The sequence below is a fragment of the Coregonus lavaretus genome, assembly GCF_964263955.1.
Source record: "Coregonus lavaretus genome assembly, contig: HAP1_SCAFFOLD_4022, whole genome shotgun sequence".
Lineage (NCBI taxonomy): Eukaryota > Metazoa > Chordata > Actinopteri > Salmoniformes > Salmonidae > Coregonus > Coregonus lavaretus.
The window spans coordinates 1,469-29,429 of NW_028161693.1; the positions used below are offsets into that span (position 1 = coordinate 1,469).

The 27,961-nt window shown below is 45.4% G+C and overlaps 1 protein-coding gene across 1 annotated transcript; it reads left to right on the top strand.

Moving 5' to 3' along the window:
• On the top strand, nucleotides 1-27,541 carry LOC311120213 (histone-lysine N-methyltransferase MECOM-like). The gene is made up of 13 exons (XM_084194827.1): nucleotides 1-46; nucleotides 189-435; nucleotides 784-931; nucleotides 1,331-1,487; nucleotides 5,395-6,814; nucleotides 7,173-7,260; nucleotides 11,389-11,555; nucleotides 12,836-12,913; nucleotides 17,271-17,440; nucleotides 20,501-20,645; nucleotides 22,769-23,014; nucleotides 23,288-23,462; nucleotides 25,300-27,541. The coding sequence occupies exons 1-13, from the start codon at nucleotides 28-30 to the stop codon at nucleotides 25,432-25,434; spliced, it is 3,195 nt and encodes a 1,064-aa protein (XP_084050953.1). The 5' UTR covers nucleotides 1-27; the 3' UTR covers nucleotides 25,435-27,541.
• Nucleotides 27,542-27,961: the final 420 nt, after the last annotated feature.

The following is a 27,961-nucleotide window of genomic DNA, read 5'->3' on the forward strand; positions in this document are numbered from 1 at the left end:
AAGGCAGAGGAGTATTCATGTAACACCATGGCTCCTGATATGCACGGTCAGTTGACACACACACACACACACACATAAACAACACACACACATACACACACACATAAACAACACACACACAACACACACACAAACCCACACACACACAGACCCCTAAGATATTCCTCCCCTTCCTTCCCCCTGTCCAGAGGAGAGACAGTATCGCTGTGAGGATTGTGACCAGCTCTTTGAGTCTGTCTCTGAGCTGCTGGACCACCAGAAGGTTCCATGTGGGACGCCCACCTCAGCCTTCCTGGGGAACCCTGGAGGGGACAGTAGTGACCTGGAGGGCCCCGAGGACCTGGAGTCCCACGACCTGCACCTGTCCCACAGCCTCAGCCACGACGGCCCCCAGGAGTGTAAGGAGTGTGACCAAGTGTTCCCCGACCTCCAGAGGTGAGAAGGTGTCCTCCTTCCCCCTTGTTGATAGGACTGGGAAAACTCAGGGCCCCTCAGCTCAGGACCCCTCTATGTCACTCAACCTGCACCACCCTCACACGCCTGATGATGGCTGCATATCAACTGCACATCAACTTGAATCTATAGTTGTCTTGATGATAATATTGTAGTGAATGGCGACAGTTGCAATGTCATTTTAACTATTATTGATCCTGGGTAAGGTCTTTGTTTGCACACTTCGTTCATTTTACATCACTGGGTTGTTTTTAGTTGAGAGGCTAGTGAGGCAGAGGGTTGTAATAATGTTCTTGTGTCTGTCTGTCTGTCTGTGCGTCTCTCCTGCAGTCTGGAAGCTCACTCTCTGTCTCACTCGGAGGAGAGGGAATACAAGTGTGACCAGTGCCCTAAGGCCTTCAACTGGAAATCCAACCTGATTCGTCATCAGATGTCACATGATAGTGGCAAGCACTACGAATGTGAAAACTGCACAAAGGTACAGTCATGTACCTGCTCAAAGGTACAGTTGTGTTTGGGTGGGGTAGGTGGGTGTATGTTACTAGAGCAGGGTTCTCCATCCCTGTTCCTGGAGAGCTACCATCCAGTACGTTTTCACTCTAACCCTAATCTAGTGCACCTGATTCTAATAATTAGCTGATTGATAAGATGAATCAGGTTAGGTACAACTGGGGTTGGAGCGAAAACCTACAGGAGGGTAGCTCTCCAGGAACAGGGTTGGAGAGCCCTGTATTAGAGTATATTTTGAGTTTAATTGAACATGTGAACAAGTGTGTGTGCATGATTGTGCCTGTAAATGAATGCATCTCCTACATGTACTGTATCCATAGTCGCAGATGGGTAACCCCCCCGTGTGTCCCCTCGTCCGTCCCCCCAGCAGGTGTTCACAGACCCCAGTAACCTGCAGAGGCACATCCGTTCGCAGCACGTGGGGGCGCGGGCTCACGCCTGTCCCGATTGCGGGAAGACCTTTGCAACGTCCTCTGGCCTGAAGCAACACAAGCACATCCACAGCAGCGTCAAGCCCTTCATATGTAAGTCACTCAGACCCTTCATATGTAAGTCTGCACGCTTTTTCCACATATTCTACTAGCTTGTTAGAACTCATTTAGAAAAATCGCTAAAACGGCCCTTCTCTTATGTTCTCACCTGTCATAATACTAGTTGACATATTAGTTACTACATGATAGATTATAACGCAGTCCCATACCTATTTTGACCCTCTAATTGTTTTAAAGGGGAATTTCACTTGAAAACCATTTCTTCATATATTCTTCATTAGTCCACTTTTGATACAGTCCCAGGAAATTGTGCATGTCAACATTCAAGTTTTGAAGATATGTTGCTTCCAGTCTCCTGTAGCCCAAAATCAAGCAAAACATCTCATTAGGATCCATTTAGCATAATCATGAGACTTTTCCAGGAAGTAAACACAGGTCTTCAATTATAATAGCTTTGAGGTTTGTACATACAGTATATGTGCAAAATAATATATTAATGGTACACTGATGAGAAAAATATGAAAAAGTGGTTTTAGGGTCAAATGCCCCTTTATTTTGAAAGTGGCATGTTGATTGTGGTAATATGTACATATCTATAATCTACAAGATTGCAAAAGGAGAATATTAAATGTTTCATTCCACAGGGGAGTGCTATTTAGAAGGAAAATGGCATTTCTGTTATTAGCTGAAGAACAGCGGTACCTGTTCCATGCCCCCATCTCAGCAACCGCACACCTTGCTGACCCAATGACCCCTAACAATGACCTCACACTATGACCTCACGTTTTAACCCTACTGTTGTCCCACACATTGACCTGTTCGACCAGCCGTGACCCCCCCCCCCCCCCCCCCCCCCGTTGACCCCAGAGCTCCTACCTTTGACCCCACTCTCTCTCACACTCCCTGTAAATGCCAACTCTGAGGTCTAACATTACAACCACAACACATAATGACCAGACCCCAGTTTTGCTTTTCAGAGAAAACATATTTTCTGAGTTTTTCCTTGTTAGGTCAAGTAATCAGGAAAATCTTCCAGTCCCAATAATGATTTCTCACACTTTCACCTCACACACCAAAGCACAATGACCTTCACCCTTTGACCCCATCTCCGTGACCCCACACACAGGGCAGAGGGGCTGGGTCTGCCTGCGGACCCCCATCTCCCCTCTCCCCCTCCAAACGCACCATTCCACACAAATAGCAACCACATGTCCCCTCCATCGTGCTCCGAATGGGAGTCCATTTGCACTAATCAGCTGAAAATATGCAGGTTTAAAAACAGCTAATGCCTGTGTAAAAAGACAGAACACCCTCTGCCCTGACAGATGTGTTAGAGACCGTGTGTGTCCGTCCTCTGTGTTTGTTTGTCTGTGTGAACAACATGTCTGTCAGCGTACTGTATTGTATACGTGTGTGTCCACGTGTGTGTCAATGTGTGTGTCCGTGTGTGTGTCCGTGTGTGTGTGCCTGTGCATATGTTTGTCTGTGTGTGCGTGTGTGTCTGTCAGCGTACGTGCCTGCGTGTGTCCATGCCTGTGTGTGTGTGTGTGTGTGTGTGTGTGCATGCATGTGTGTGTGTGTACCAAGGTAGAAAGCCTGTGCCTGTGGTTGTCTGTAGAGCACTCCGGCCCTGATCATTCATTCAGACACATGGGGCTGTCTTACTCAAAGCTGCTCTTCACAGGAATGTGTTTATAATATTTAGTTACAGTTTATGGAGACCTGACAAAACACACGTGTGGAGTGGATCAGGTCCCTCACACACTGTGTGTCATTTGTGTCTGTTGTAAGTCTGTAAATGTCATGAGTGTGAGATTTACAGCCACTGGTTTCTACTCGTTCTACAACAGAGAGGAAACGGATAACAACACCCATGTTAGCCAACGAGCCTCAGGCTCATAAAATATTTACACCTAGACCAAACATCTCTTGATCAATTATGACATTGACTCCTTCGAAAACATTATCATTCATTCTGAGACCTTTGCCCTAGATTCGAAGAATGTTAATTATTACGGCAAGGTATGCACGTCATTGTCTTACACAAGTTTCCCAATACATTTCCATACCACCATATGAAAAAAATCAAAGAACTTTAGACTACATACTGTATATTGTGATGAGTAAATATTTGAATCAATATAAAGTTATAGATTGCAATATTGTTCAATATCATACATATTATTTAAGAGTATGTTTTGATATTAAATTGTCATCTGCTTTCCATTTTTACGGATGTAGAATAAATAATAGAGAAATAGAGAATTCCAATAGAGAATATGAAACAGAATGACTATTATCCAGATGCTACTGTATAGATATGATCTCTATATGACTGTTTATTTTTATCTAGCTATCATCTAGCCCAGGGGTCTCCAACCTTTTCTAGCATGAGAGCTACTTTTTAAAAAATGAAACATGTGGCGAGCTACTCAGAATACCTTTTATTTTTGTCTGGAAGAAAACAAAAAAATATATTTTTTAGTGTAATTCCCCTTTAATTGCGCATCTGGCCCTTTAATTGCGCATCTGGCCCTTTAATTGCGCATCTGGCCCTTTAATTGCGCATCTAGCGAGTGTGGAATGATGGTTCTGTACTGCTGCTGCTCATTTCATGGCAAAGTTTGCAAATAACAAATAATAGATACAAATGATATACTTACTCATTATATACTTCTGCCAGGTGAGCCTACTTTGCAGTTAACATTTAATTGAGAAAGTTTTTGGGAAAGTATTTCTGTTAACCCACAACATGGTTATCACATAAACTGGCTACACACAAAGTGATAGACAAAGGTGCGAAACCACACAGACAGACGGGGCAATATTGCTGGAAATTAATTGGCAGACTTTAGCTTTTTAATCCAATAGTGGCTAACCAGGGGTGAGATTTGTTTATGACAGTTTTTGGTGGAAAACATGAAAGATTGCATGTACTTTCAGAATTGTTTGGCGAGCTACTTATATGTGGGTTGTGAGCTGCTGGTAGCTCGCGATCTAACTGCTGGAGAACCCTGTCTAGCCACTATGTTCTGTTCAACAATGTGGTCTGCCACATAGCAGGGTGGTGTCCATGGGGTCAGACAGGGAAGGGACTGTGGGACTGTGGGAAGGTTACAGTGAGCTAGATGACAGGGACAGGGTGAGGGGGACCCGGCCAGGGGGGAGTGGGGGGTGAGGGACGAGGTGGGCAGCGGAGGACGTGAGCCCTGTCCCTGGGAACCGGACCTACAGGATAGGATTCATTCAACTCTGCTTCCTTCACAGGCTCAAAATAGAGCCATTGTGCCGTGTGTCTGCAAGTGAGTCTGTGTGTGTATGTGTGTGTGTCATGTGTTATGTGATATTTTAATATCTGTGAATGTGTCTGCATATATCTGTCTGTGTGTGTGTGTGTGTGTGTGTGTGTGTTCATGTGTGTGTTTTTGTCTATTGTGAGTTATGTGAATATCTATGAATGTGTATGCATGTCTGTGTGCACACGCATGTGTATGTACGTGTATGTGTGTACCCGTGTGTGTTTGTTTACGGTCTCCTTGGGAGTCTGACCCTGGAGGTGCATTGTGTTTGATGTGCAGGTGATGGATTCCACTGACTCAGTCTCAGCCCGAGGAACAAAGTCCCATGACAATGCCAGGATCTGGCGACTCATCTCATCCCCCCTCACCTCACTGAAATAACATTATCAAACTAGGACATCTTACACTCAGCCAGTCTCTCATGTACTGTAGTCCCCCATCCTGAAATGCATGTGTAGTGTCACGACTAAAGCCTGGAGGTTTTCCTTACTACTGGATCTAAGGGAAAACTCTTGGCCCTTGTGGTCAGAGATGTACTCTGTGTATGTATGTGTGTGTGTGTGTGTGCGTGTGTGTGTGTGTGTGTGTGTGGTGTTGGACATGTCTCTGAGTGCCCCGTGTCTGTCTCCCTCTCCCTGCAGGCGAGGTGTGCCACAAGTCCTACACGCAGTTCTCCAACCTATGCCGCCACAAGCGCATGCACGCCGACTGCCGTACCCAGATCAAGTGTAAGGACTGTGGACAGATGTTCAGCACCACCTCCTCCCTCAACAAGCACCGGCGCTTCTGTGAGGGCAAGAACCATTTCACGGCAGGGGGGTTGTTTGCCCATGCCCAGGGCATGTCCCTCCCCGGTGTCCCTGGTGCCATGGACAAGGCCGCTATGGGTGGGATGGGGCACAGCAGCGCCAGCCTGGCAGACTACTTTGGGAACCGGCACCACAGTGGCCTGACATTTCCGTCCGCCCCTGGCTTCCCCTTCAGCTTCCCGGGCCTGTTCTCCTCTGGACTGTACCATCGACCCCCCCTCATCCCGGCCACCTCCCCAATCAGACGGCCCCCAGGTCCAGGTACGGAGCACAGCAAGGGCCCCCTCCTGTCGCCCAGCCCCGGAGCCCAGGAGGCCAGAGAGCTGCTCAAGACCCTCCGCAAGGAGGCATCGCCCGGCAACGAGCTGCCACAGGGGATAGAGCAGCGACAGGCCCAGGGCTCCTCCTCCAAGCAGAGGCACGGCGGCGGCAAGATGAGCAGCCAGTCGGAGAGCAGCGACCTGGATGACGTGAGCACGCCCAGTGGGAGCGACCTGGATACCACGTCAGGCTCGGATCTGGAGAGCGACATGGAGAGCGAAGGCCAGCGGGAGAGGGCACCCCGGGAGAACGGGAAGGGGCCGAAGAGGAAGGCGGGCGGAGGCCCCCAGAGCCCCACCACCCTGACCAGTAACCACACTAAGGAGTTCCAAGGCCCCGCCTTGTTCCCTCCCTCGCTGGATGAGCACACGGCTGTCTCGGGGGCGGTCAATGACTCCATCAAGGCCATCGCCTCCATCGCTGAGAGGTACTTTGGCTCCACGGGGCTGGCGGGCCTGCAGGACAAGAAGGTAGGCGCCCTGCCCTACCCCTCCATGTTCCCCCTGCCCTTCTTCCCAACCTTCTCCCCACCCGTCTACCCCTTCCCAGAGAGAGAGCTCAGACCTCCAGGCCTCAAGGGGGAGCCCCAGTCCCCACCTGACGAACCCACCAAGAAGGGCCAGAGCAGGACCTCTGAGTCGCCCTTTGACCTTACCACCAAGCGCAAGCAGGAGGAGAAGGTCCCCGCCCCCTTCGCCCCCGTCTCCAATTCCAAACCGGAGGCCTCCCCACGTTCCACCAATCAGGACCAGCCGCTGGATCTGAGCATGGGCGGCACCAGGATCCGCGGCAGTAGCCGCGCCCCCCGGAGGGAGGAGTCAAAGAAGATCCACGTATTTGGAGAAGACAAGGCAGGGGTGGAGCTTCCTAAAGCCGACACCTCTCTGCAGCACGCCAGGCCCACCCCCTTCTTCATGGACCCCATCTACAGGTACTGTGAATCTCTAGAACTAAACCTCACCAGTTCAAATATCACTCACTATCAGTCTCATTTAGACCTATTGTGTGTTATTATATTCTGTGTTAGCAATATGTGTCTTTAACTTCCTATATGTAAGCCTCCTGTAGCTCAGTTGGTAGAGCGTGGCGCTTGCAACGCCAGGGTTGTGGGTTCGATTCCCACGGGGGACCAGTATAAAAAATTTATGCACTCACTAACTGTAAGTCGCTCTGGACAAGAGCATCTGCTAAATGACTAAAATGTAAATGTACTTTTTCCTATATTGTTGGATGTAAATGTATTTTAGAGTGTCGGTGTCTAAGAACTGATAGAGTTGTAATATTAGCAGGGTTGAGAAGAGGAAGATGAACGATCCGTTTGAGGCTCTGAAAGACAAGTACATGCGGCCCGCCCCCGGCTTCCTCTTCCATCCACAGGTAGGTCCTGTCCTGTTCTATCTCAGTGTTACTGTAGCTTCACAAAGACAGCCAGACCAGGGGCCCTTTTTGGTTTTGAGGCCCAGGCTCGGTGAGGCGATCTGGGGTTGGTCTGGGGGTGGTCCGAAGTGGTCTGGTTCTGATGGGGACCAGAGGCAGTGTTCAGTCTGATCGATGCTCAAGCATGTTAGGGTCTGGTCTGTCCTGTTCTCAGCTATCTGAACCAGATGTGTGAGAATGTGGAAGACTGAAAAGGGCACAAAGTGGCACATCCTCACATAGGTGTCTTTGACTAAAATATATAAGATGATACCCTTTAAAAGTCCCTGAATTTTGCCCCCGGACTCTGCGCTGCCTGTGATTTCTCTATCGTGTGTAGCGTGACTCAATGTGTACTGATGTGCTTTGACATTCGTGTGAAAAAGTGAAAACATTTTCTCAGGGCTTGGTGTTTTTTACTGACCGTTTCAGGCCTGGTTTTTACTGGCTGTTTGAGTCGTTCTGATTTATGTCCCCTCTCCACACTCTGTGAACCAGTCTCTAACTCTGTAACGCCACATGGCCGTGGCACGTGGCTTAATGAGGTGTCCTATCAGTAGAAACAGAAACAGCATTTAGGCCATTTTTATTACTTTACGATGTTTAGACACACAAATCAGTCACAGAAACACTCTGGCCACAGGGGCTCTTTATTTATTTATTTGCAGTTGTACATTTTCGGGTTAGGGGTTTGTTACCAAGTCACCTGACCCCCTTGTGACATCATCATCCCCCACCCAATGCCCAATGCCCAATCAAAAGCTGTTAATCCATGGTCTACTTCCTGGTTCTGACTGATCTTTTCCTTCTGTCCCGCCCCTCAGTTTCGTATGCCAGATCAGAGATCCTGGGTAAGTTTCCTCTACACCTATATGTCTCTGTGCTTCATGTAAATGTCTGAAAATTATATTTAGGCCTGGGATTTCTAGCTGGGTTCCACCCTGTACTGCTAACGGCACTGAGGGTTCTATATATATTTGCTTATTTGGAGAGTGAGGCAGGGCTGTTGGAATGGGCACAGAGCGGGTGAGACGAGGGGGGGAAGACAGGGGGGACTGCTCTGCATCAGCGCGAGGGTAACAGTCTCTTAGGGACCCAGGGAGGGAGGGGGAGTTCCTCCCTCCGACATCTGTTTCCAGATAAGATCAACAATTGAGAATGCATCTCGCTAATTAAGGCGCTCTCAGCATCACTGACATCTGAAGATAACCAATCAACAGCTGGCCCCACAGAGACACTACGGCAACAAGCAAGTTCATCTAAAGGGGATTTTGGGGGGATCACATTTAAGTAAATGTGTAGACATTTATCCTCCATGTTCCCACAATTACACTTCTCACAATCTGTATTATATCAAATGAGATCTAGTGAACCTGACTTAAAATCAATAAAATCTCAAAGGCTTTAGAGCCGTTTGTTCTGATTTTGACTTATCTCACCGGTAGTAGACGATACAGATAGTTCTCACAGAGGGAGGAACAAAACTGAACTGAACAGCCAGAGAGGAAGGAGAATGAGTGTGTATCAGAGCGAGGGTTGCCTCAGTAGACAGAAGAACAGCCAGGGTGGGCTAGCTGTTTCAGCCTCAGCCTCTTGCTCTCAAACTAAAATGTCTTATCTTGCACGACGGCTCAATACAGCGGACAGTTTTAGGGCTCCTAATGCGCGGGCGAGTTATGGCCTCTCATTGAGTAAGGAGGGAAACAAACTGAGCTTTAGCCCCCACGCCCGTAAAGAGCCCCAATGAAATACATATTGCACATTCACAAGAAATATGGAAGCATTCCACCCCCACCTTCCCCTCCCGTTCCCCTCCTCACGAGGGAGCCTTTGATTCACAGCACGGAGCATTGGCATATTCATAATCAAACGGACCTGACACCCACATCCTCCGGAGTCGGAACTTTACACCTGGCCGTCACTCTTAATCAGCCCTGGCCTATAAAGTCTGTGGTCGTTCATCATCGATCAGTCTCTCCATCTCTGTTTTCTCTCTGCTCTTTTTCTCTCTGCTCTTTTTCTCTCTCTCTCTCTCTCTCTCTCTCTCTCTCTCTCTCTCTCTCTTCTCTCTCTCTCTCTCTCTCTCTCTCTTCTCTCTCTCTCTCTCTCTCTCTCTCTCTCTCTCTCTCTCTCTCTCTCTCTCTCTCTCTCTCTCTCTCTCTCTCTCTCTCTCTCTCTCTCTCTCTCTCTCTCTCTCTCTCTCTCTCTCTCTCTCTCTCTTCTCTCTCTCTCTCTCTCTCTTCTCTCTCTCTCTCTCTCTCTCTCTCTCTCTCTCTCTCTCTTCCTCTCTCTCTCTCTCTCTCTCTCTCTCTCTCTCTCTCTCTCTCTCTCTCTCTCTCTCTCTCTCTCTCTCTCTCTCTCTCTCTCTCTCTCAAGTCTCAGAGTAACATGGGGCTGGAACAGTGAGATGGAATGTCAGGTGGTGAGCAGGGCCCGTGGCGCTGCCGGAGGACCAATCACCACTGATTTGTTGCCTTATTGAAATAAGAATAAGGAACACACTAAAAATTCAATACACGCAAAACAATGCAAATTTGTGGCACCTTAAAAAAGAAAGCTGTCCTGTGCGAGATAGGCTGACAGGCCCCGCAGCCTGCTGGGACATCCCCCCCCACCTCCCTCCTTCCTCTTCTCCTCCCCCATCCCTCCATCCCGCCCCTCTCAGCACAGCGATATCATTATTACCCGTGTCTGGCCCTTGATCAGTAATGTCAACATCTTTCATATTGACGAATGTGCTGTCTGCCTGCATTGTGCACCGAATGGTTTACAGCCCAGCAGTGGACATGAATCACACACACACACACACACACACATAGAGAAAGCAAGCACACAGACACACATTCTCACACATTAACACACTCTCTTTCTTTCTCTCACACACACAAACACACACATTCTCTCACAGACATTGTTGGTAGTTAATCAACTATGACCACCATGCAGCACACATACACACACAAACACTAACACACTCATACACACACACAAACACTAACACACACATACACATCATCTGACAAGTACATGTATTTCCACTTTCCTCCAAGGATTTTACGCATATTTGATGAAAGCAAATGTTAGCCTTCATTAGTAAATTGTATACAGTGTGTGTGTGTGTGTGTGTGTGTGTGTGTGTGTAAAACAGAGTTGATTACAGTCATATACCACCTGACCTGACTTCCACTGACCACTAGTGGTGGAATAAAGCTGCATAATATTCCCATATACAATACCCTAATACCAGCCCTGGAAAGGACAATCAATAATACTCTGATCTGTGTAAAGTACAGTATTGGTTTCTATCTTCAATATGGCCTAGTTTGAATACAGCCTTGGTTTATGGTGTCTCAATTCAATGCCAGGCAGAGCCTCTCTCTGAAGGACTATACTCATGTTGTCACATCATGCCCCCTTTGCTCTGCTTATATGCACTGCTGTCACTAGTTTCGGGGGCAACTTGGGGAGTCTTTTGGGACATTGGGCTGTATTATTGACTCCCTTGGTTGCACATCATTCTGGTGGGTGGCAACAGAAAATAACCCTAACCTAATGTGTCCGGCTCCACCCAAAAAACTTTTCCCGTCAACAAAGACAGATCTATAATCTCTAGGAACAGTACTTATCAGTTGTATCAAATAATCCTGCCTAGTTAGACAGTGGGCTGCCATTAGACCATGCACTTCACGCAACACTTCCTACCACGTAATCTACCACTGTCTGTACAGCAGGAATGTGGTGCGGTTTGGACAAAAGTTGGATTCAGACCTTCATTTGAAAGTGAAGGACACATTTAACCTTAAAACTGGTAAGTAGTGTTCTAGAGACTATAGATATGCCTTTGTTGATGGGAAACTTATTTTTTTGTTAAGCCGCACACATTAGGTTAGGGAATGATGCGCAACCAAGGGAGTCAATAAACAACCCAATGTCCGGAAAGACTCCAGAAGTTGCCCCTGAAGTTATACTGAAACCTGCCAGATGGTCAATTTAAATAAAGTGGGTTACTAACTGACTTACTTGGTTAAATGAAGGTTCAATAAAGGTTTTCCCTGACCATTCATGTGACATGTGTCCGTCTCTCCTCAGATGTCGGCCATTGAGAACATGGCGGAGAAGCTGGAGACGTTTGGTTCGCTTAACCCCGAGTCAGGTGACCTGATGCGCTCCGTCCCCTCCATGTTTGACTTCCGAGCCCCACCCACTGCTCTCCCCGAGACGCTACTGCGCAAGGGCAAGGAGCGCTACACCTGCAGGTAACTACAGAAACCGTTTACGCGCATCAGGTGATTTTATCCAACTGTATTGAAAAAAATGTATTTTGTCTTCACACTACTTCATCTCTGATTTTGGCCTCGTGACTTTCTGATTGAAAGTCCCATGGTTTTGGTCAATTCCTATTTCTATACTTCTAAATTCATAAATTGAGTTGGATTGAATTTAATTTGATTGAATTGAATTGAATTGGAATAGACCCTAAACCTGAAAAGTTCATATGTCCTTGAGTGTATGGCCTATTTCCATTCCATGTCCTTGAGACAAACTTCTACTTAATTTCCATGGCTGGCCAGTGTAAACCCTTTGAGGTGACTGTGTGTGCTGTGTTACTCAGTGAAGGGCCGTGCTTGGCCCCCTTTCTCTCCCACTGTTTACCCAGGGAGTTGGCCCTGATTAGCAGATTAATATGAGAGGCTTTGGGACCCTGGCGGTGCTTTGATCTAACGCTTTGCTGTGTGTGTGGACACACCCACTCTCTGCACCTCACCATTGCTACGTTAAACTCACTCACACAAATTCCATTAGCTTCAAGCACTGAGTGTGGGAGTGAAATTAATATTCAAATAGCTATTTGTTAGTGGAATTATGCAACCATAAGACGATGCATAAATTATGTTGCACTCAAGGATGTTTTATCAGTTAATTGATAGAGATATAGTAATAGGTATTCTTTTGAATCTATTTAGATTTATAGTGAAAAGGTATTTTTCCTATTGTGAATTGTGTGTTGTCAATGCTGCATGTTCTAAGATATATCATACAGTCCAGTCTAAAGTTTGGACACACCTACGCATTCAAGAGTTTTTCTTTATTTTTACAATGTTCTACATTGTAGAAAAATAGTGAAGACATCAAAACTATGAAATAACACATATGGAATCATGTAGTAACCAAAAAAGTGTTAAACAAATCAAATATATTTTCTATTTGAGATTCTTCAAAGTAGCCACCCTTTGCCTTGATGACAGCTTTGCACGCTCTTGGCATTCTCTCAATCAGCTTCAACTGGAATGCTTTTCCAACAGTCTTGATATAACACTTTTTTTGGTTGCTAGATGATTCCATATGTGTTATTTCATAGTTTTGATGTCTTCACTCTTATTCTACAATATAGAAAATAGTAAACAAAATTAAGAAAACCCTTGAATGAGTAGGTGTGTCCAAACGTTTGACTTGTACTGTATATATTTGAATACATTTCCTGCTGGTAATTTTACTCTAAGATGTATGGTGACATGAGGTGTTCTCTGCCCCACAGATACTGCGGTAAACTATTCCCACGGTCTGCCAACCTGACCCGCCACCTAAGGACACACACAGGAGAGCAACCGTATAGGTAACACTCACACACACACACACACACATCATGTGTAAACATTCCCAGCATTAAAGGAGGGTCAGCCGTGGGATGAGGGATGTGGGAACAGGGAGTGTGATCATGCCGTGCTGACAGGATGACGTCCCTCTAACCCTCCTCCAACGTCAGTTTGTCTCACCCCACGAGCACAGACAATACTGAACGAAGACAGGACAGCTTTTCAACACAGTATAAGTCATCTGTTAATGTCTGTCAGATAGCCTACACACTTTCACATAGACACACAAAGACCCATAAAAAAAACACAAAAGCATACTGGACCCAAGCATGAACACACAACCATAAACACATACACACACTTTCTCAGAGAACGTTATCAGACACACTGATTCCTCCCAGACAGCCATCGTTCATCTATCAGACCCAGTCCGCTGCTACACGGATGTTTTCCCAGAGAATTCCTGTCCACAGTTTGGGCAGCATTCTTGTATGTTTTCCTACGCCGTTAAAAGCTTGGAACAATTATCATTCTACTAAATAATTTGCCTTATGAAAAATGGTGGCCGATGTCTTGGTGACAGGAGGGGGGTTTGAACTTGAAGATGGGGGGAGGGTGTGGCAGGGAAGGGGGAGGGGAGGGGGAGAGGGGGGGTAGTAAAGAAGGAAGTTTGGTGAATAATGGGGGTGATGAGGAGTGCGGGCAGATGTCCGGGGTTAGCAGCTGGAATAATGACTGTGATGTCGGAGGGGGCGACTCGGAGCACACACACACACACACACACACACAGAGACACACACACACACACAGTACACAGTCCAGGAGAGGCCAGTTGACCACAGGGGAGAACCTCAGGCCTCTGCAGCCCGCCTGATAGATTGAGCCTCTACCCACTGGCACATCATTAAAGATCTCTGCTGTTTATTGCAATTTTTGCGAAGATAACAGGGTGCTCCTGAGGGACGGCCAATCGGGTGAGCTAATTCCAGCTAGAAGAAAAGATGTAATCATCTTGTATAATTTTGCATGGAGGAGGGGGGGCTATGCTCGAACAGATGTGGAGGGGTTTCTAACAGATTTGTTGCATGCCTGTTTTGTGAGAGAAGAATGTGATTTGTATTGCGCTGGCGGGAGATAAGAGACAGAGCTGGTTTCACCTTGAACGAGCTCCTCCATCATGTCTGAGAGAGAGAGAGTGGGGGATGGCGGGGGCTGGCCATGAATACGTGTGTGTGTGTGTGTTCCACTGTGAATGTGTACAGTATCATTCAAATAGGGGTGATTGTTAAAACCTCTTAAGGATCTGACCCTTTTTTTCAATTTTCACCTAAAATGACATTCCCAAATCTAACTGTCTGTAGCTCAGGACCTGAAGCAAGAATATGCATATTCTTGATACCATTTGAAAGGAAACACTTTGAAGTTTGTGGAAATGTTAAATTAATTTAGGAGACTATAACACATTAGATCTGGTAAAAGATAACACAAACAAAAAAACATGCATTTTCTATTTTTCTTTTTGTTTCATCATCTTTTAAATGCAGTTTAGGCGCAATTTAGATATTGGCCACTAGATGGCAGCAGTGTGTGTATGCAAAGTTTCAGATTGATCCAGTGAAGCATTGCAATACTAGACTATTTTGTATCAAGTCTGCCCAAATGTGCCGAATTGGTCAATTGATACATTTTAAAGTACATAACTATAGACAACATGCAAAAATGATATGGTAATAGAAAATGTAAGTTTACACACTCCCAGGAATGTCATACATGATGGATCATTAGTTTATACACTAACTTTCACACATCTAGATGGCCGGGCGGGGTGGGTGTGGAGCCAGAGACAGCAGGGGTTCAAACTGTAGAACCAAGTTCCTACATTTGAATATAAAAATTGATTTGATCAAACAAAACTATGCTACATTTTATCTCTGGGACCCTTGGGATGACAAATCAGAATGTAAGTACATTATTTACCTTCAGAGGTGAATGTATCAAACCAGCTGCTGTGATACGTTTTTTGTTGTTGTGCACTCTCCTCAAACAAAAGCATGGTATTTTTTCACTGTAATAGCTACTTTAAATTGGCAGTGCAGTTAGATTAACAATAATTTAAGCTTTCTGCCCATATAAGACATGTCTACAGTGAGGGGAAAAAGTATTTGATCCCCTGCTGATTTTGTACGTTTGCCCACTGACAAAGATATGATCAGTCTATAATTTTAATGGTAGGTTTATTTGAACAGTGAGAGACAGAATAACAACAAAAAAATCCAGAAAAATGCATGTCAAAAATGTTTTGCATTTGATTTGCATTTTAATGAGGGAAATAAGTATTTGACCCCTCTGCAAAACATGACTTAGTACTTGGTGGCAAAACCCTTGTTGGCAATCACAGAGGTCAGACGTTTCTTGTAGTTGGCCACCAGGTTTGCACACATCTCAGGAGGGATTTTGTCCCACACCTCTTTGCAGATCTTCTCCAAGTCATTAAGGTTTCGAGCCTGACGTTTGGCAACTCGAACCTTCAGCTCCCTCCACAGATTTTCTATGGGATTAAGGTCTGGAGACTGGCTAGGCCACTCCAGGACCTTAATGTGCTTCTTCTTGAGCCACTCCTTTGTTTCCTTGGCCGTGTGTTTTGGGTCATTGTCATGCTGGAATACCCAACCACGACCCATTTTCAATGCCCTGGCTGAGGGAAGGAGGTTCTTACCCAAGATTTGACGGTACATGGCCCCGTCCATCGTCCCTTTGATGCGGTGAAGTTGTCCTGTCCCCTTAGCAGAAAAACACCCCCAAAGCATAATGTTTCCACCTCCATGTTTGACAGTGTGGATGGTGTTCTTGGGGTCATAGGCAGCATTCCTCCTCCTCCAAACACGGCGAGTTGAGTTGATGCCAAAGAGCTCGATTTTGGTCTCATCTGACCACAACACTTTCACCCAGTTCTCCACTGAATCATTCAGATGTTCATTGGTAAACTTCAGACGGGCCTGAATATGTGCTTTCTTGAGCAGGGGGACCTTGCGGGCGCTGCAGGATTTCAGTCCTTCACGACATAGTGTGTTACCAATTGTTCTCTTGGTGACTATGGTCCCAGCTGCCTTGAGATCATTGACAAGATCCTCCCGTGTAGTTCTGGGCTGATTCCTCACCATTCTCATGATCATTGCAACTCCACGAGGTGAGATCTTGCATGGAGCCCCAGGCCGAGGGAGATTGACAGTTATTTTGTGTTTCTTCCATTTGCGAATAATAAAACTGTTGTCACCTTCTCACCAAGCTGCTTGGCGATGGTCTTGTAGCCCATTCCAGCCTTGTGTAGGTCTACAATCTTGTCCCTGACATCATTGGAGAGCTCTTTGGTCTTGGCCATGGTGGAGAGTTTGGAATCTGATTGATTGCTTCTGTGGACAGGTGTCTTTTATACAGGTAACAAGATGAGATTAGGAGCACTCCCTTTAAGAGTGTGCTCCTAATCTCAGCTCGTTACCTGTATAAAAGACACCTGGGAGCCAGAAATCTTTCGGATTGAGAGGGGGTCAAATACTTATTTCCCTCATTAAAATGCAAATCAATTTATAACATTTTTGACATGCGTTTTTCTGGATTTTTTTGATGTTATTCGGTCTCTCACTGTTCAAATAAACCTACCATTAAAATGATAGACTGATAATTTCTTTGTCAGTGGGCAAACATACAAAATCAGCAGGGGATCAAATACTTTTTTCCCTCACTGTATGTCCTGGAAGGTTTGCTGTTACTTACAACAGTCATGCTAATCACATTAGCACACGTTAGCTCAACAGTCCCTTATATGGGACACCGATCCTGTAGAGGTTAAAGGGATACTTCAGAGTCAGATTCATTTATGGATACCATTTGTATGTCTCTGCATCCAGTATGAAGGAGGTTAGAGGTAGTTTGGCAAGTCAAGGCTAACTAGCGTTAGCGCAATGACTAGAAAGTCTATGGTATCTACTAGCATGCTAGCAGTTACCATAGACCTCCAGTAATTGCGCAAACACTAGTTAGCAATTGCAGTAACGCTAGTTAGCAACTTCCTTCAAACTGCACGCAGAGATATATAAATGGTATCCATGAGTTCATATGACTCTGGGGAAGTAGATAATAATAATAATAATAATAATAATATGCCATTTAGCAGACACTTTTATCCAAAGCGACTTACAGTCATAGATGAAGGGCTTCATTGCAAAAATCCTGAAGTATCCCTTTAAGACCTATGTCTTTGTTTGTGTGTATGCTTTTACTGTATCTACTCCAGCATGTGTGTAGTGTATTTGTATCGTTCCCCATGAGTCCCACCTGTTTTGACCTCTAGGAGTGGCCCCTACCTATCTGCCTCCTCAGGTGTAAGTACTGCGACCGCTCGTTCAGCATCTCCTCCAACCTGCAGCGCCACATCCGCAACATCCACAACAAGGAGAAGCCCTTCAAGTGTCACCTGTGTGACCGCTGCTTCGGCCAGCAGACTAACCTGGACCGCCACCTCAAGAAGCATGAGAACGGTAACCTCTCAGGTGAGAGAGCCTCTCAATCAATCAATCAATCAAATGTATTTATAAATACAAAGTAGTTTGTTACAAAGTGCTTTACAGAAACCTAGGAAATTAACCTGTTTAGTACTAGTGTACGTACATCCTGTAACTTGCAGGTGCAGGGTGTCATGTAGAAATCTTCCTAGCGTGAAATAGTTCCCAATCGTTCTGATTGTGACATCATGTTGTAAAATTTCTCACAGCGTAATAATGTTCCCAGCTCTTTATATGGATGGCTGAGCTCGTGCGGATGTCTCTCTCTCTCACCCTCGCTCACCCTTGATTTAGCTAGCTAGCTGGTGGAGATGGCTTGTTCTCAGAGGTGTGCCGTTTTAGCTTGTTTGTATATCTAAATACAAAAAATAACGTAAGGAAAGAAACACAGATACAGGTTTTAATGCTCCCGCAGTTTTATTGTGAAATGTTTCGACCCTTACGGACTCCTTTGGGTCCAAACGTTGCACAATAAAACTGCAGGAGCATTCAACAGTGTGTGTGTATCTATCTTTCTTGAAATGAACTGGTGACCAACAAAACTGCTGATGATTCAAATTGGATATATTTATATACTGCATGAGCACTCACTCACCCTCAATTGCCTCCGTAAATTCTCCAGCTGTATATAATGTGAAATGTAATTTACTTACGGTTAAATAAGGCATTTGGGGTAGCTAAGAAATTAGATTAAATAAATCTGTCGTCCGTCTCCGCGACAACACAATTGCACTCTGAATGTTCGGCAACTGAGCTGCTTTCGGCGGTACAAATCATCGCTGGTTGAGTTTGATAGGTCGCTCTACGTCGCAGCGACTCACTGAATCACATCAGAAACATGGAGGCAAGCAGGCGACACCTGTCCAGACACCTGTTGTAAAGCTAGTCCAGTTGATCAGATACATTCACTTATTAAAGCAAACATTGGCGTTCTCTGGAAACATAGAGACTCATACACTTGGTCCCATCACTTAGTAGAGTCAAGATAATATTGGTTCACTTAAATACAGTGGCGGCTCCTGAAAAAATTCTCAGGGGGGGCAATTTTTCTGATGATTTAGGTGACCTACACACATTTAAAAAAAGATATGTCCAGCAACAACATGAAGACAGGGGCAGCATATAAGTCAATACTGATATACACATTACTTGCTTCAAAAAGGCCTCATGGTTGAATTGGAAATATGTGCACCTGAGCATAATTCACAACAAGCAAGCAGGAGCTTTTGATAGAGGCTACTGAAAACATTGATGCAAGTTATTGGTAATAAGAAATGTTTATAGACTTCCATATTCTGCCCTCTTGTATAGATTTGTGAAAATGAACAGTGATAGACATTTTGCCTGAAAACAGAATTTGAAAATAATTTCTAGAAAAGGTAAACACAGCTATCTGTATGGCTTTGTAAAAATGAACAACCATATTCTGGCCAATTGTATAGATTTGTAAATATGAACAACCATATTCTGGCCAATTGTATAGATTTGTAAAAATGAACATGAACAGATTTTTTTTTTTTTTTACTTTAAAAAAAATGAAAAATAACTATTTTAAACAACATCAACTGTGAACTGATTTGGGCGTGTGTGTGTTAAAGAGACAGACAGGGAGGGACAAAGAGAGAGAGAGGCTACATTACTTGTACTGAAACTGTTCTAGCTTGCTGCATGATCAAATTCAGCTGATGCGCATAGCAATGCACGTAATGGGCATTCTTGAAATGCTCACGCACATTTTGCTGCACACCAGCATTCTCTCCCCTCATCACACTGGCTCCATCGTAAGCTTGCGCAATGAGTTTGACTTTCTCGTCGTCGGCAAAAAGACCGTTCAGTCTCTCCAAAAGCACACTGGCGATTGAGACTGAGGTTGATTCCGAGATGGGAAGGAACTCAAAAAAGCGCTCCTGCACTTTGTGGTTGCTATCTATGTACCTCAGCACAAGCACCAGCTGTGTCTGTGTAGAAACGTCCGTGGTCTCGTCAGCTTGGATAGCTACGAAGTTCGCCGACTTCACCTCCTCCACAATATGTTCCCTCATGACCGCTAGCATACACTCCAGTAGCTCGTTTTGAATGGTCTTTGATGTGCCCTTGAAAACTTTAGCATTTTTAAGATGGTCATCAAACACCTCATCTAATTGTGCCACAAAGTTGACAAGTCCAAGAAAAATACCAGGGTTGGTGGAGCCCTCAGTTTCATCTTTGCCTCGCAAAGCTAGCCATCTTGACAGTAGTACGTGAATTGATTGACGCTGCTACCCGCTCTTTTCTTAGTTATGTTCATGGTTACTTATGTTACGTATGACGAAAGCGCGTAAGTGCAAGCCCTCCCGGAACCCATAGAGATTGTATTGAAAGCTCTGATATTTGAAAAAAAAAAGATTTTACATGAGAGTCTATGAGAGACTCCTGGGCGATTTTCAACCTGACTGAAATCGCCCCAAAAGGGGCGGGGCCATTTGAAGCACGACTTTAGCCTGATTGGACATTTAGTGGCAGATCAGACGTCTAGATTAGAACACTGATAACTACTGTTGCCGTGATATAATTGATTAGAAAAAAAATCCCTTCCTTTTCCCGTTTGGCAGTGCGTCGCCCATATCGCCCTAATGAACACACCGCCCCTGCTTAAATATATACTTACCATACTCTCTACCGGATACTATCTTGGGGATTAGTACTGCCAGGTAAAACAGACTACAGGGTTAGGGTCTGCCTTGTCAATTCTGGAAGTAAACTGAAATTCCAATTCCAAATTGGACTGAATTGAAATGGAACAATTGACCTCAACCCTGCAGTAACTTTACTTCCGGGTAATAAGGCCAGTGTAAGTGTGCTATTCCTGCAGGCCTTGGTCTAACACCAACAGGAGATACAGTACATACTGGTACACCAGGCCAGTGTGGGATTGGTTTCTCGTCAAGTATCTGATTCCAAATAGTTTATTGTCATCCAAAGGGAAATCCAATGGGGCTGTCACTGTGGTCTTAATTGTATTATTTTAATATATTAAAACTGACTGATTATAATGTTGTCTTTCTGTAGGCACGGCTGCATCCTCCCCTCGGTCAGAGCTGGACAGCAGCAGCGCCATCCTGGACGACAAAGAGGACTCCTACTTCAACGAAATACGAAACTTTATCGGCAACACAGGCCAGAACCAGCTGTCCCCTGACCATTCTGAGGAAGGGTAAGTCATATGTTTTGTCTGGATGAGCGTGTGAATGTGCATATAATATATGTATGTGTGTGTCAAAAAAAAATGCTTTGACAAACAGTATACACATTCATCATTCATCTTATCCTCTGTAACACACACACACACACACATGCACACATGCACACACACAAACGAGAGGCCTGATTTTCTGCAGCACATATTCAGTGCTTGAGGCTAAACAGGGAGATGATTATAGACAAACATGGGTGGACACGGCCTCTCTGTGCTGGCCTGCTGGGGCATTCTGATGCACTTCAGCCTTTATTCATTTCTGTGTGTGTGTGTGTGTGTGTGTGTGTGTGTGTGCGTGTTTGTGTGTGTGCGTGTTTGTGTGTGTGCAAGCATGTGTGTATTAATGAACATGTCGTCCAGGGAGGTTCGGAGCAACAAACAATCATCACTGACGACATCTGGGATAATTACCACATTTGGAAACATGCAGGAGCTTTTTACAACTGTTGACTTTCGGCCATGCATGTGCACCGGTATCGGCCTTGCATACAATTATGTCTGATGATTATGCAAATCAATTCTTGGAAAACTATGATCAGCTTGGGGATAGCTGTTGGCTACAAGTCGGGGGGTTTATTTTTATGTGCCTTGTGTTTGATCATGTGCTAGAGATCTTTCAAAGTTTTGATTGTGTAAAAAAGGGGTTGTGGGTGCAGGCGGTGGAGCGTCAGAGAGACGTGGGGAGAGAGGGGGGAGGAGGGGGGTGAGACAGGGGGAGGCGGGAGGGGGGGGTCTGCAGCCTGTGAGTGACTAGCTCCCACATCTGGAACCAACATGTCCGCCTACAGGAAGAAAGTCAGAGAAGGTGGGGTCAAGGGTTCGGCCCGTGTTTCCTTTCAAAGTGCGGCGCTCCTGACTACTTCTGATAGATACTTTATCCCCAGCAAATTACCACGTTTGAAAGCGTAATTAGCGAATCTGTTTTCTTAATCACGGAGGCTCTCGTCTCGGCCGGCGCTGCTGGTCTCGCTATGCGGTGCGCTGCGATGTCGACGACATGGCAACTACCGCCTTGGCAGCCCTGGCCCTCTCCCAGTCCCACCCAGGGGGCGCGTTGCTTTTCAACTCTGTCCAATTCCTGCTATAATCGCCCCACTCTGATAAATGCTAGAGATGGATAGCAGATAGCAGATAGCCTTGTGCTAAAATATGTACCGCAATTATTCTCCCACTCCTTCTCTTCACGACTCATTGCAAACTCAGCTTTCTTCTCCTTCAAATAGATCATTTCCTGGATACTTCAGGGTCCTCTAATCTACGAGGTGATTTTGGCGGGTGTAGAACTAGGGTCCACAGCCAGACTTTGTGTGCTAGCCTCGTCTAGAAAAAGACATAGTTGGGAGCTGACGAGAGACGTCCCAGAGTGTAATTAGTGAATCCGTCTTAATGTGGTTCCAGATGATTTACCAAATGGTGGTTTCCTGAGGCTGCAGAGACAGTTGGCAGATTAAACCCCAGTCAGGTTTTGATAGCTGGGCCTTTTCTCTCCGTGGGGACCAGGGAAATGGACCGCTTGGCAAGGCCCTCATAACTCTCCCACCAAATGGGGCTGTCAGCTAAATATTTTGCCTATTAGATGAATCTGAGATAGAAGGAAAATAAACAACAGGAGAGGCTGAGCAGTGCTGTTAAGTGCTGCAGCGATCAGTGAGACGCTCATAGAGCCTGTGCCCAGAGAGGCCCTCGAGACTCGATGACAAACGGGATTCCGGCTCTGCCTCTCTCTGCCCCAGCTCAGCTGCCATGGCTTGCTCCGCGCTGCTCTGCTCTACCTACTCGCTCTCTCTCTACCCTCTCTCTACTCCCATTGTTCACTCAGGAAGGAGGGACTCTTACAGGGACTGACTGGACAAAATACATTTCATTATAACGTTTTCTGTAAGAATGTGTGTGAGTTAGCCTTGTATCCATAAGTATATGGTGTATGGCAATGATAGAAGGTTAGAATTGGCTTCAGCACAAACAGTATGGATACAACGTGGCTAAGTGTGAGTGTGTATATTGCTGATGTAAAGGTTTTGCAGTACTCTGCTAGTGATGTGCTAGGTTTTACTCATGTATTTCCTGGTCTCCACTCCTAGGTTGAACGGTGGTTCTTTCGAGGAGGAGAAGCCCCTGATTGTCAGCCACGGGTCACTTGACCTGGAGGAGGGGGAGGGGGAGGAGCTTGGCGCCAAGGAGGAGGAAGGGGAGCAGAGAGACTCCGCTGCTGGGAAACCTAGAGACGAAGCTCCCCCCAGCAACCTAGATGATGACATCATACACAACGAAATAGAATTTGATGGACCTAGCGATTTGGAGCTCAACTGCAAGACCTCCCCAAGGAGGTAAGAGTAGTGGGGATATGCCTCCAGCATAAATATCCACTCACACAACCATGGAGACTAAAATATATGGACACATACGTATATGTACCAAGCTGAGACATTGTGACAGTATATTGGCATTCTTTAAACCCCCTGAAGGGATCATTGAATGGAATTGAGTTGATTTGAATTGAATTGAATTGAATTGAGTTGAATTAAATTAAATTAATTTAAGTTGAGATGAGAAGTTGAATTAAATGTTGACAGGGATTCGGTTGTCTCCCTCCTCTCCAGCTATGAGGAGGAGGAGGATCAGAGTAGCTACTCTGCACACGATCACATCCGTCACTTCTCTGACATGCATAAGATGGAGGACAGTGAGTTCAGTGACGGGGACGGCACTGCTTTCGGCTCCCCCAGCCTGCCTGAGGCCGTCAAACAGCCCCTGTACAGGAAATCCAAGTCCCAGGTAAAGTGTGTGTGTTTGATGTGTGTGTGTGTGCGTGTGTGTGTGTGTGAGATATAACATGATAATGTACGAAAAAGTGTGAAAATGTATGTACAGTCGTGGTCAAAAGTTTTGAGAATGACATACATATTAATTTTCACAAAGTCTGCTGCCTAAGTTTTTATGATGGCAATTTGCATATACTCCAGAATGTTATGAAGAGTGATCAGATGAATTGCAATGAATTGCAAAGTCCCTCTTTGCCATGAAAATTAACTTAATCCCAAAAAAACATTTCCACTGCATTTCAGCCCTGCCACAAAAGGACCAGCTGACATCATGTCAGTGATTTCTCGTTAACACAGGTGAGAGTGTTGACAAGGACAAGGCTGGAGATCACTCTGTCATGCTGATTGAGTTAGAATAACAGACTGGAAGCTTTAAAAGGAGGGTGGTGCTTGAAATCATTGTTCTTCCTCTGTTAACCATGGTTACCTGCAAGGAAACACGTGCCATCATCATTGCTTTGCATAAAAAGGGCTTCACAGGCAAGGATATTGCTGCTAGTAAGATTGCACCTAAATCAACCATTTATCGGATCATCAAGAACTTCAAGGAGAGAGGTTCAATTGTTGTGAAGAAGGCTTCAGGGTGCCCAAGAAAGTCCAGCAAGCCCCATGACCTTCTCCTAAAGTTGATTCAGCTGCGGGATCAGGGCACCACCAGTGCAGAGCTTGCTCAGGAATGGCAGCAGGCAGGTGTGAGTGCATCTGCACGCACAGTGAGGCGAAGACTTTTGGAGGATGGCCTGATGTCAAGAAGGGCAGCGAGGAAGCCACTTCTCTCCAGGAAAAACATCAGGGACAGACTGATATTCTGCAAAAGGTTCAGGGATTAGACTGCTGAGGACTGGGGTAAAGTCATTTTCTCTGATGAATCCCCTTTCCAATTGTTTGGGGCATCCGGAAAAAAGCTTGTCCGGAGAAGACAAGGTGAGCGCTACCATCAGTCCTGTGTCATGCCAACAGTAAAGCATCCTGAGACCATTCATGTGTGGGGTTGCTTCTCAGCGAAGGGAGTGGGCTCACTCACAATTTTGCCTAAGAACACAGCCATGAATAAACAATGGTACCAACACATCCTCCGAGAGCAACTTCTCCCAACCATCCAAGAACAGTTTGGTGACAAACAATGCCTTTTCCAGCATGATGGAGCACCTTGCCATAAGGCAAAAGTGATAACTATGTGGCTCGGGGAACAAAACATCTACATTTTGGGTCCATGGCCAGGAAACTCCCCAGACCTTAATCCCATTGAGAACTTGTGGTCAATCCTCAAGAGGCGGGTGGACAAACAAAAACCCACAAATTCTGACAAACTCCAAGCATTGATTATGCAAGAATGGGCTGCCATCAGTCAGGATGTGGCCCAGAAGTTAATTGACAGCATGCCAGGGCAGATTGCAGAGGTCTTGACAAAGAAGGGTCAACACTGCAAATATTGACTCTTTGCATAAACTGAATGTAATTGTCAATAAAAGCCTTTGACACTTATGGAATGCTTGTAATTATTCTTCAGTATATCATAGTAACATCTGACAAAAATATCTAAAAACACTGAAGCAGCAAACTTTGTGAAGACCAATACTTGTGTCATTCTCAAAACTTTTGACCACGACTGTACTCACTACAGTAAGTCACTCTGAATAAGACTAAAATGTAAATGCATGTGTGTGTGTGGTGGGGGGGCAATGCGTATATATGCAACTGTGCGTGTGTGCTCATGCATTTGTGTGAGTGTGTATGTACACTTTAGGTGTGTATTGGAGTCAACCTGTCCTCCCTCTCCCTCTCCCCAGGCGTACGCCATGATGCTGTCTCTGGCTGACAAGGACGCACTCCACCCAGCCAACCACACACCAGCCACCATGTGGCACAGCCTGGTGCGGGCCGCTGCTGAGTCCAGTTCCATCCAGTCCCTCAGCCATGTATGATACCCCGATCCCTAACCCCTGACCCCTAAACCCCCCGACCCCGACCTATCGCACTGGGAGCCCTTGGGGGCCGTCAGCGGGGCCCCTGGCCCTTGGCCCGTCACAGACTGCTGAGCAGAACCACGGCCCATCTGACTGCTGAGCAGAATACCTTACACACGAGCAGGGTCACCGTCCACAGAGAACCACCCAGCCCAGCCCAGCCAAGCCCAGCCCTCCAAGAGATCCAACAAAACATCCCTCCTGAGACCTTAAATTGAGTCATTATGTTTAAAATCGACGACCATGATGATAATAGTGATTATTGATTGTGGTGATGAAAATAAAAATGATAATTAATAATAGCTGTATTTATTCTGTTGAGTTTCTATGTTTTGCACAGCAGCGGCAGCTGGCAGGGAGGGATGATGGAGGTGATGTTGTTAGATGTTACATTGCTAGAGCATGTCATGTGTCCACTCAATGGAACAGTGTCATGTGTCCACTCAATGTCATGTGTCCACTCAGCTGAGAACATTCTTCCTCCGTGTGAAGTCGGTTGAATTTGGAGAACCCATTCGGGACCGCGGTCCAACCACGGTTTGATATGTGTACAGAGTACAGACCCTACCAAGCCCCACATAGCCCAACCTAGACCTATACCTGGCCACACCTAACCACCCCTAGCTCCACCTAGAACCACATAATCCTACCTAGACCTACCATGCCACAATACAGCTACCTAACCCTAACCCCACATTGCCCAACCTAGACCTATACCTGGCCACACCTAGCCTTCCCAGCCCCACAGCTTCAGACATTCTCAGCTGAATTGGAGTATCAGTGAAATATGTTACGAGATATGTTACCCTTTAACCCCTGGATAAAAACAGGTGTTTTCCATCAACATGTACTTATATAAATGCTAGGATACTTGGAAGGGTGGGGCTGAATAACAACTCGGGTCCAAATAAACTTCACCTCTCCAAGAAAGATGGTGCCACAAGCGCATTACGACAAGATTGTTGATGAACGAAGAACAAAAGAAAAGGAAAAATTGAAAACGGAGAACAATCTGACTGGTTTTACAACCCAAGAAAGAGTTTGCATAGCTTTGTGTGTCTGCACAATCACAGAACTGTACACGAGTGTCTGCAAACTGCGGCTCTGAAACTGCACTCCGTGTTACCCTCCTCCACTCTCTGTGAAAGGATCTAAATAGTTTGTTGTTTTAGTGGAAGAAAAGAAGAAACCACAATCTTTTTTTTTTTACTCTGAAAAAGTAGCAAGTGCTGAAGTTTATCGTTGTTAAACAGTAAAAAGGTCATCTCTTCCCCTTCTAGAAACCCCAAACTCATCGTAGTCGGCCAACGATACCACTAATTAGCCTAAATGCTAGTCGTTAGCTATCCCCATCCTCGTGTCTTTCATTTTTTAGACAATCATGTTTTTTTCTGGGGGGGTTTTCTACATTTATGTTGTTGATGTTATTGCTGTTGTATGTTGAGAATTGTATTTATTTCTTGGCAAACTGTAGTTTGTTTACTGAATAGCACTGCTCTTACCCTTAGCGAAGGGGAGATTCCTCGCTGGGGCCTACTCCAGAACTCAATGGGGTTTGTAGATGACGTTTGAGTGCCGGATAGTATTAAACATACCATTCACTCTTTATTCTTCTAATGAAACTGGTTGATGATGAATAGATATTACTTAGGGTTTTTTTGTATGACAATTTATTGATTCAATTGTAAATGGAAAAAACAAACATTATAAAGAAATGAACAAATAAAAAAATGCCAGGTATAATTTCTTCATAATCGCATGATTGGTCTGATTAGATCTGTGTCTGACATTTTCTACGGTTGTCTGCAAGCTTGTGTGACGTTCAGTCAATGTTAATCCCTTGTGCCAATCCTATAATAAATAACAGATTATATTCATTTATCCTCCCATTTTGAGGGACCAGATTGTTTGTTTTTTGTCGTTGTTGTTTTTGTTTATAATCCATTTAAAAAAGTAATCAGCAAGTTGAGGTACTTTGTTTTAATGCTTTCTACAATGTAACTGTAATGCATTTCAATTCAATACTGTGGGAGGAGCAACTAAGAAATAAAGGACTACAATGTGGATTAAGTATGAGCTCTCGCTTTCTCTCTCTCTTTCTCTCTGTCTCCCGCTTTCTCTTCCTCTCTCTGACTTTCTCTCCCTCTCTCTCTCCCTGCCCCCTTCCACTTCCCTGCCTCCCTCCTGTCCAGACAGTGTGTTAAAATAAGAGCTGGGAGTCAGAGAGACACCTGGCCCTTTCTCCTGGCTCTCCCAGGGCCTCAGAGCGCGAGACTGAACTCTGGTCCCCCCTTTATTCCCAGGCCCTGGCACAGAGACTGAGGGAAAGAGAGATTGAGCCAGACACAGAGGGAGAGAAAGAAAGAGAGATTGAGCCAGACACAGAGGGAGAGAGAGAAAGAAAGAGAGAGAAAGAGAGGCTGAGGGAGAAAGGGATAGAGGAGCTGAATATGGTAGTGCAGGGGAAGCGGAGGCAGGAATGTGT

Coding starts and splice junctions, on each gene's coding strand:
- LOC311120213 (XM_084194827.1), top strand. Junction 17,441..20,500: donor TGAGAACGGTAACCTCTCAG/GTGAGAGAGCCT, acceptor GTCTTTCTGTAG/GCACGGCTGCATCCTCCCCT. Junction 23,015..23,287: donor TGCAAGACCTCCCCAAGGAG/GTAAGAGTAGTG, acceptor CCTCCTCTCCAG/CTATGAGGAGGAGGAGGATC.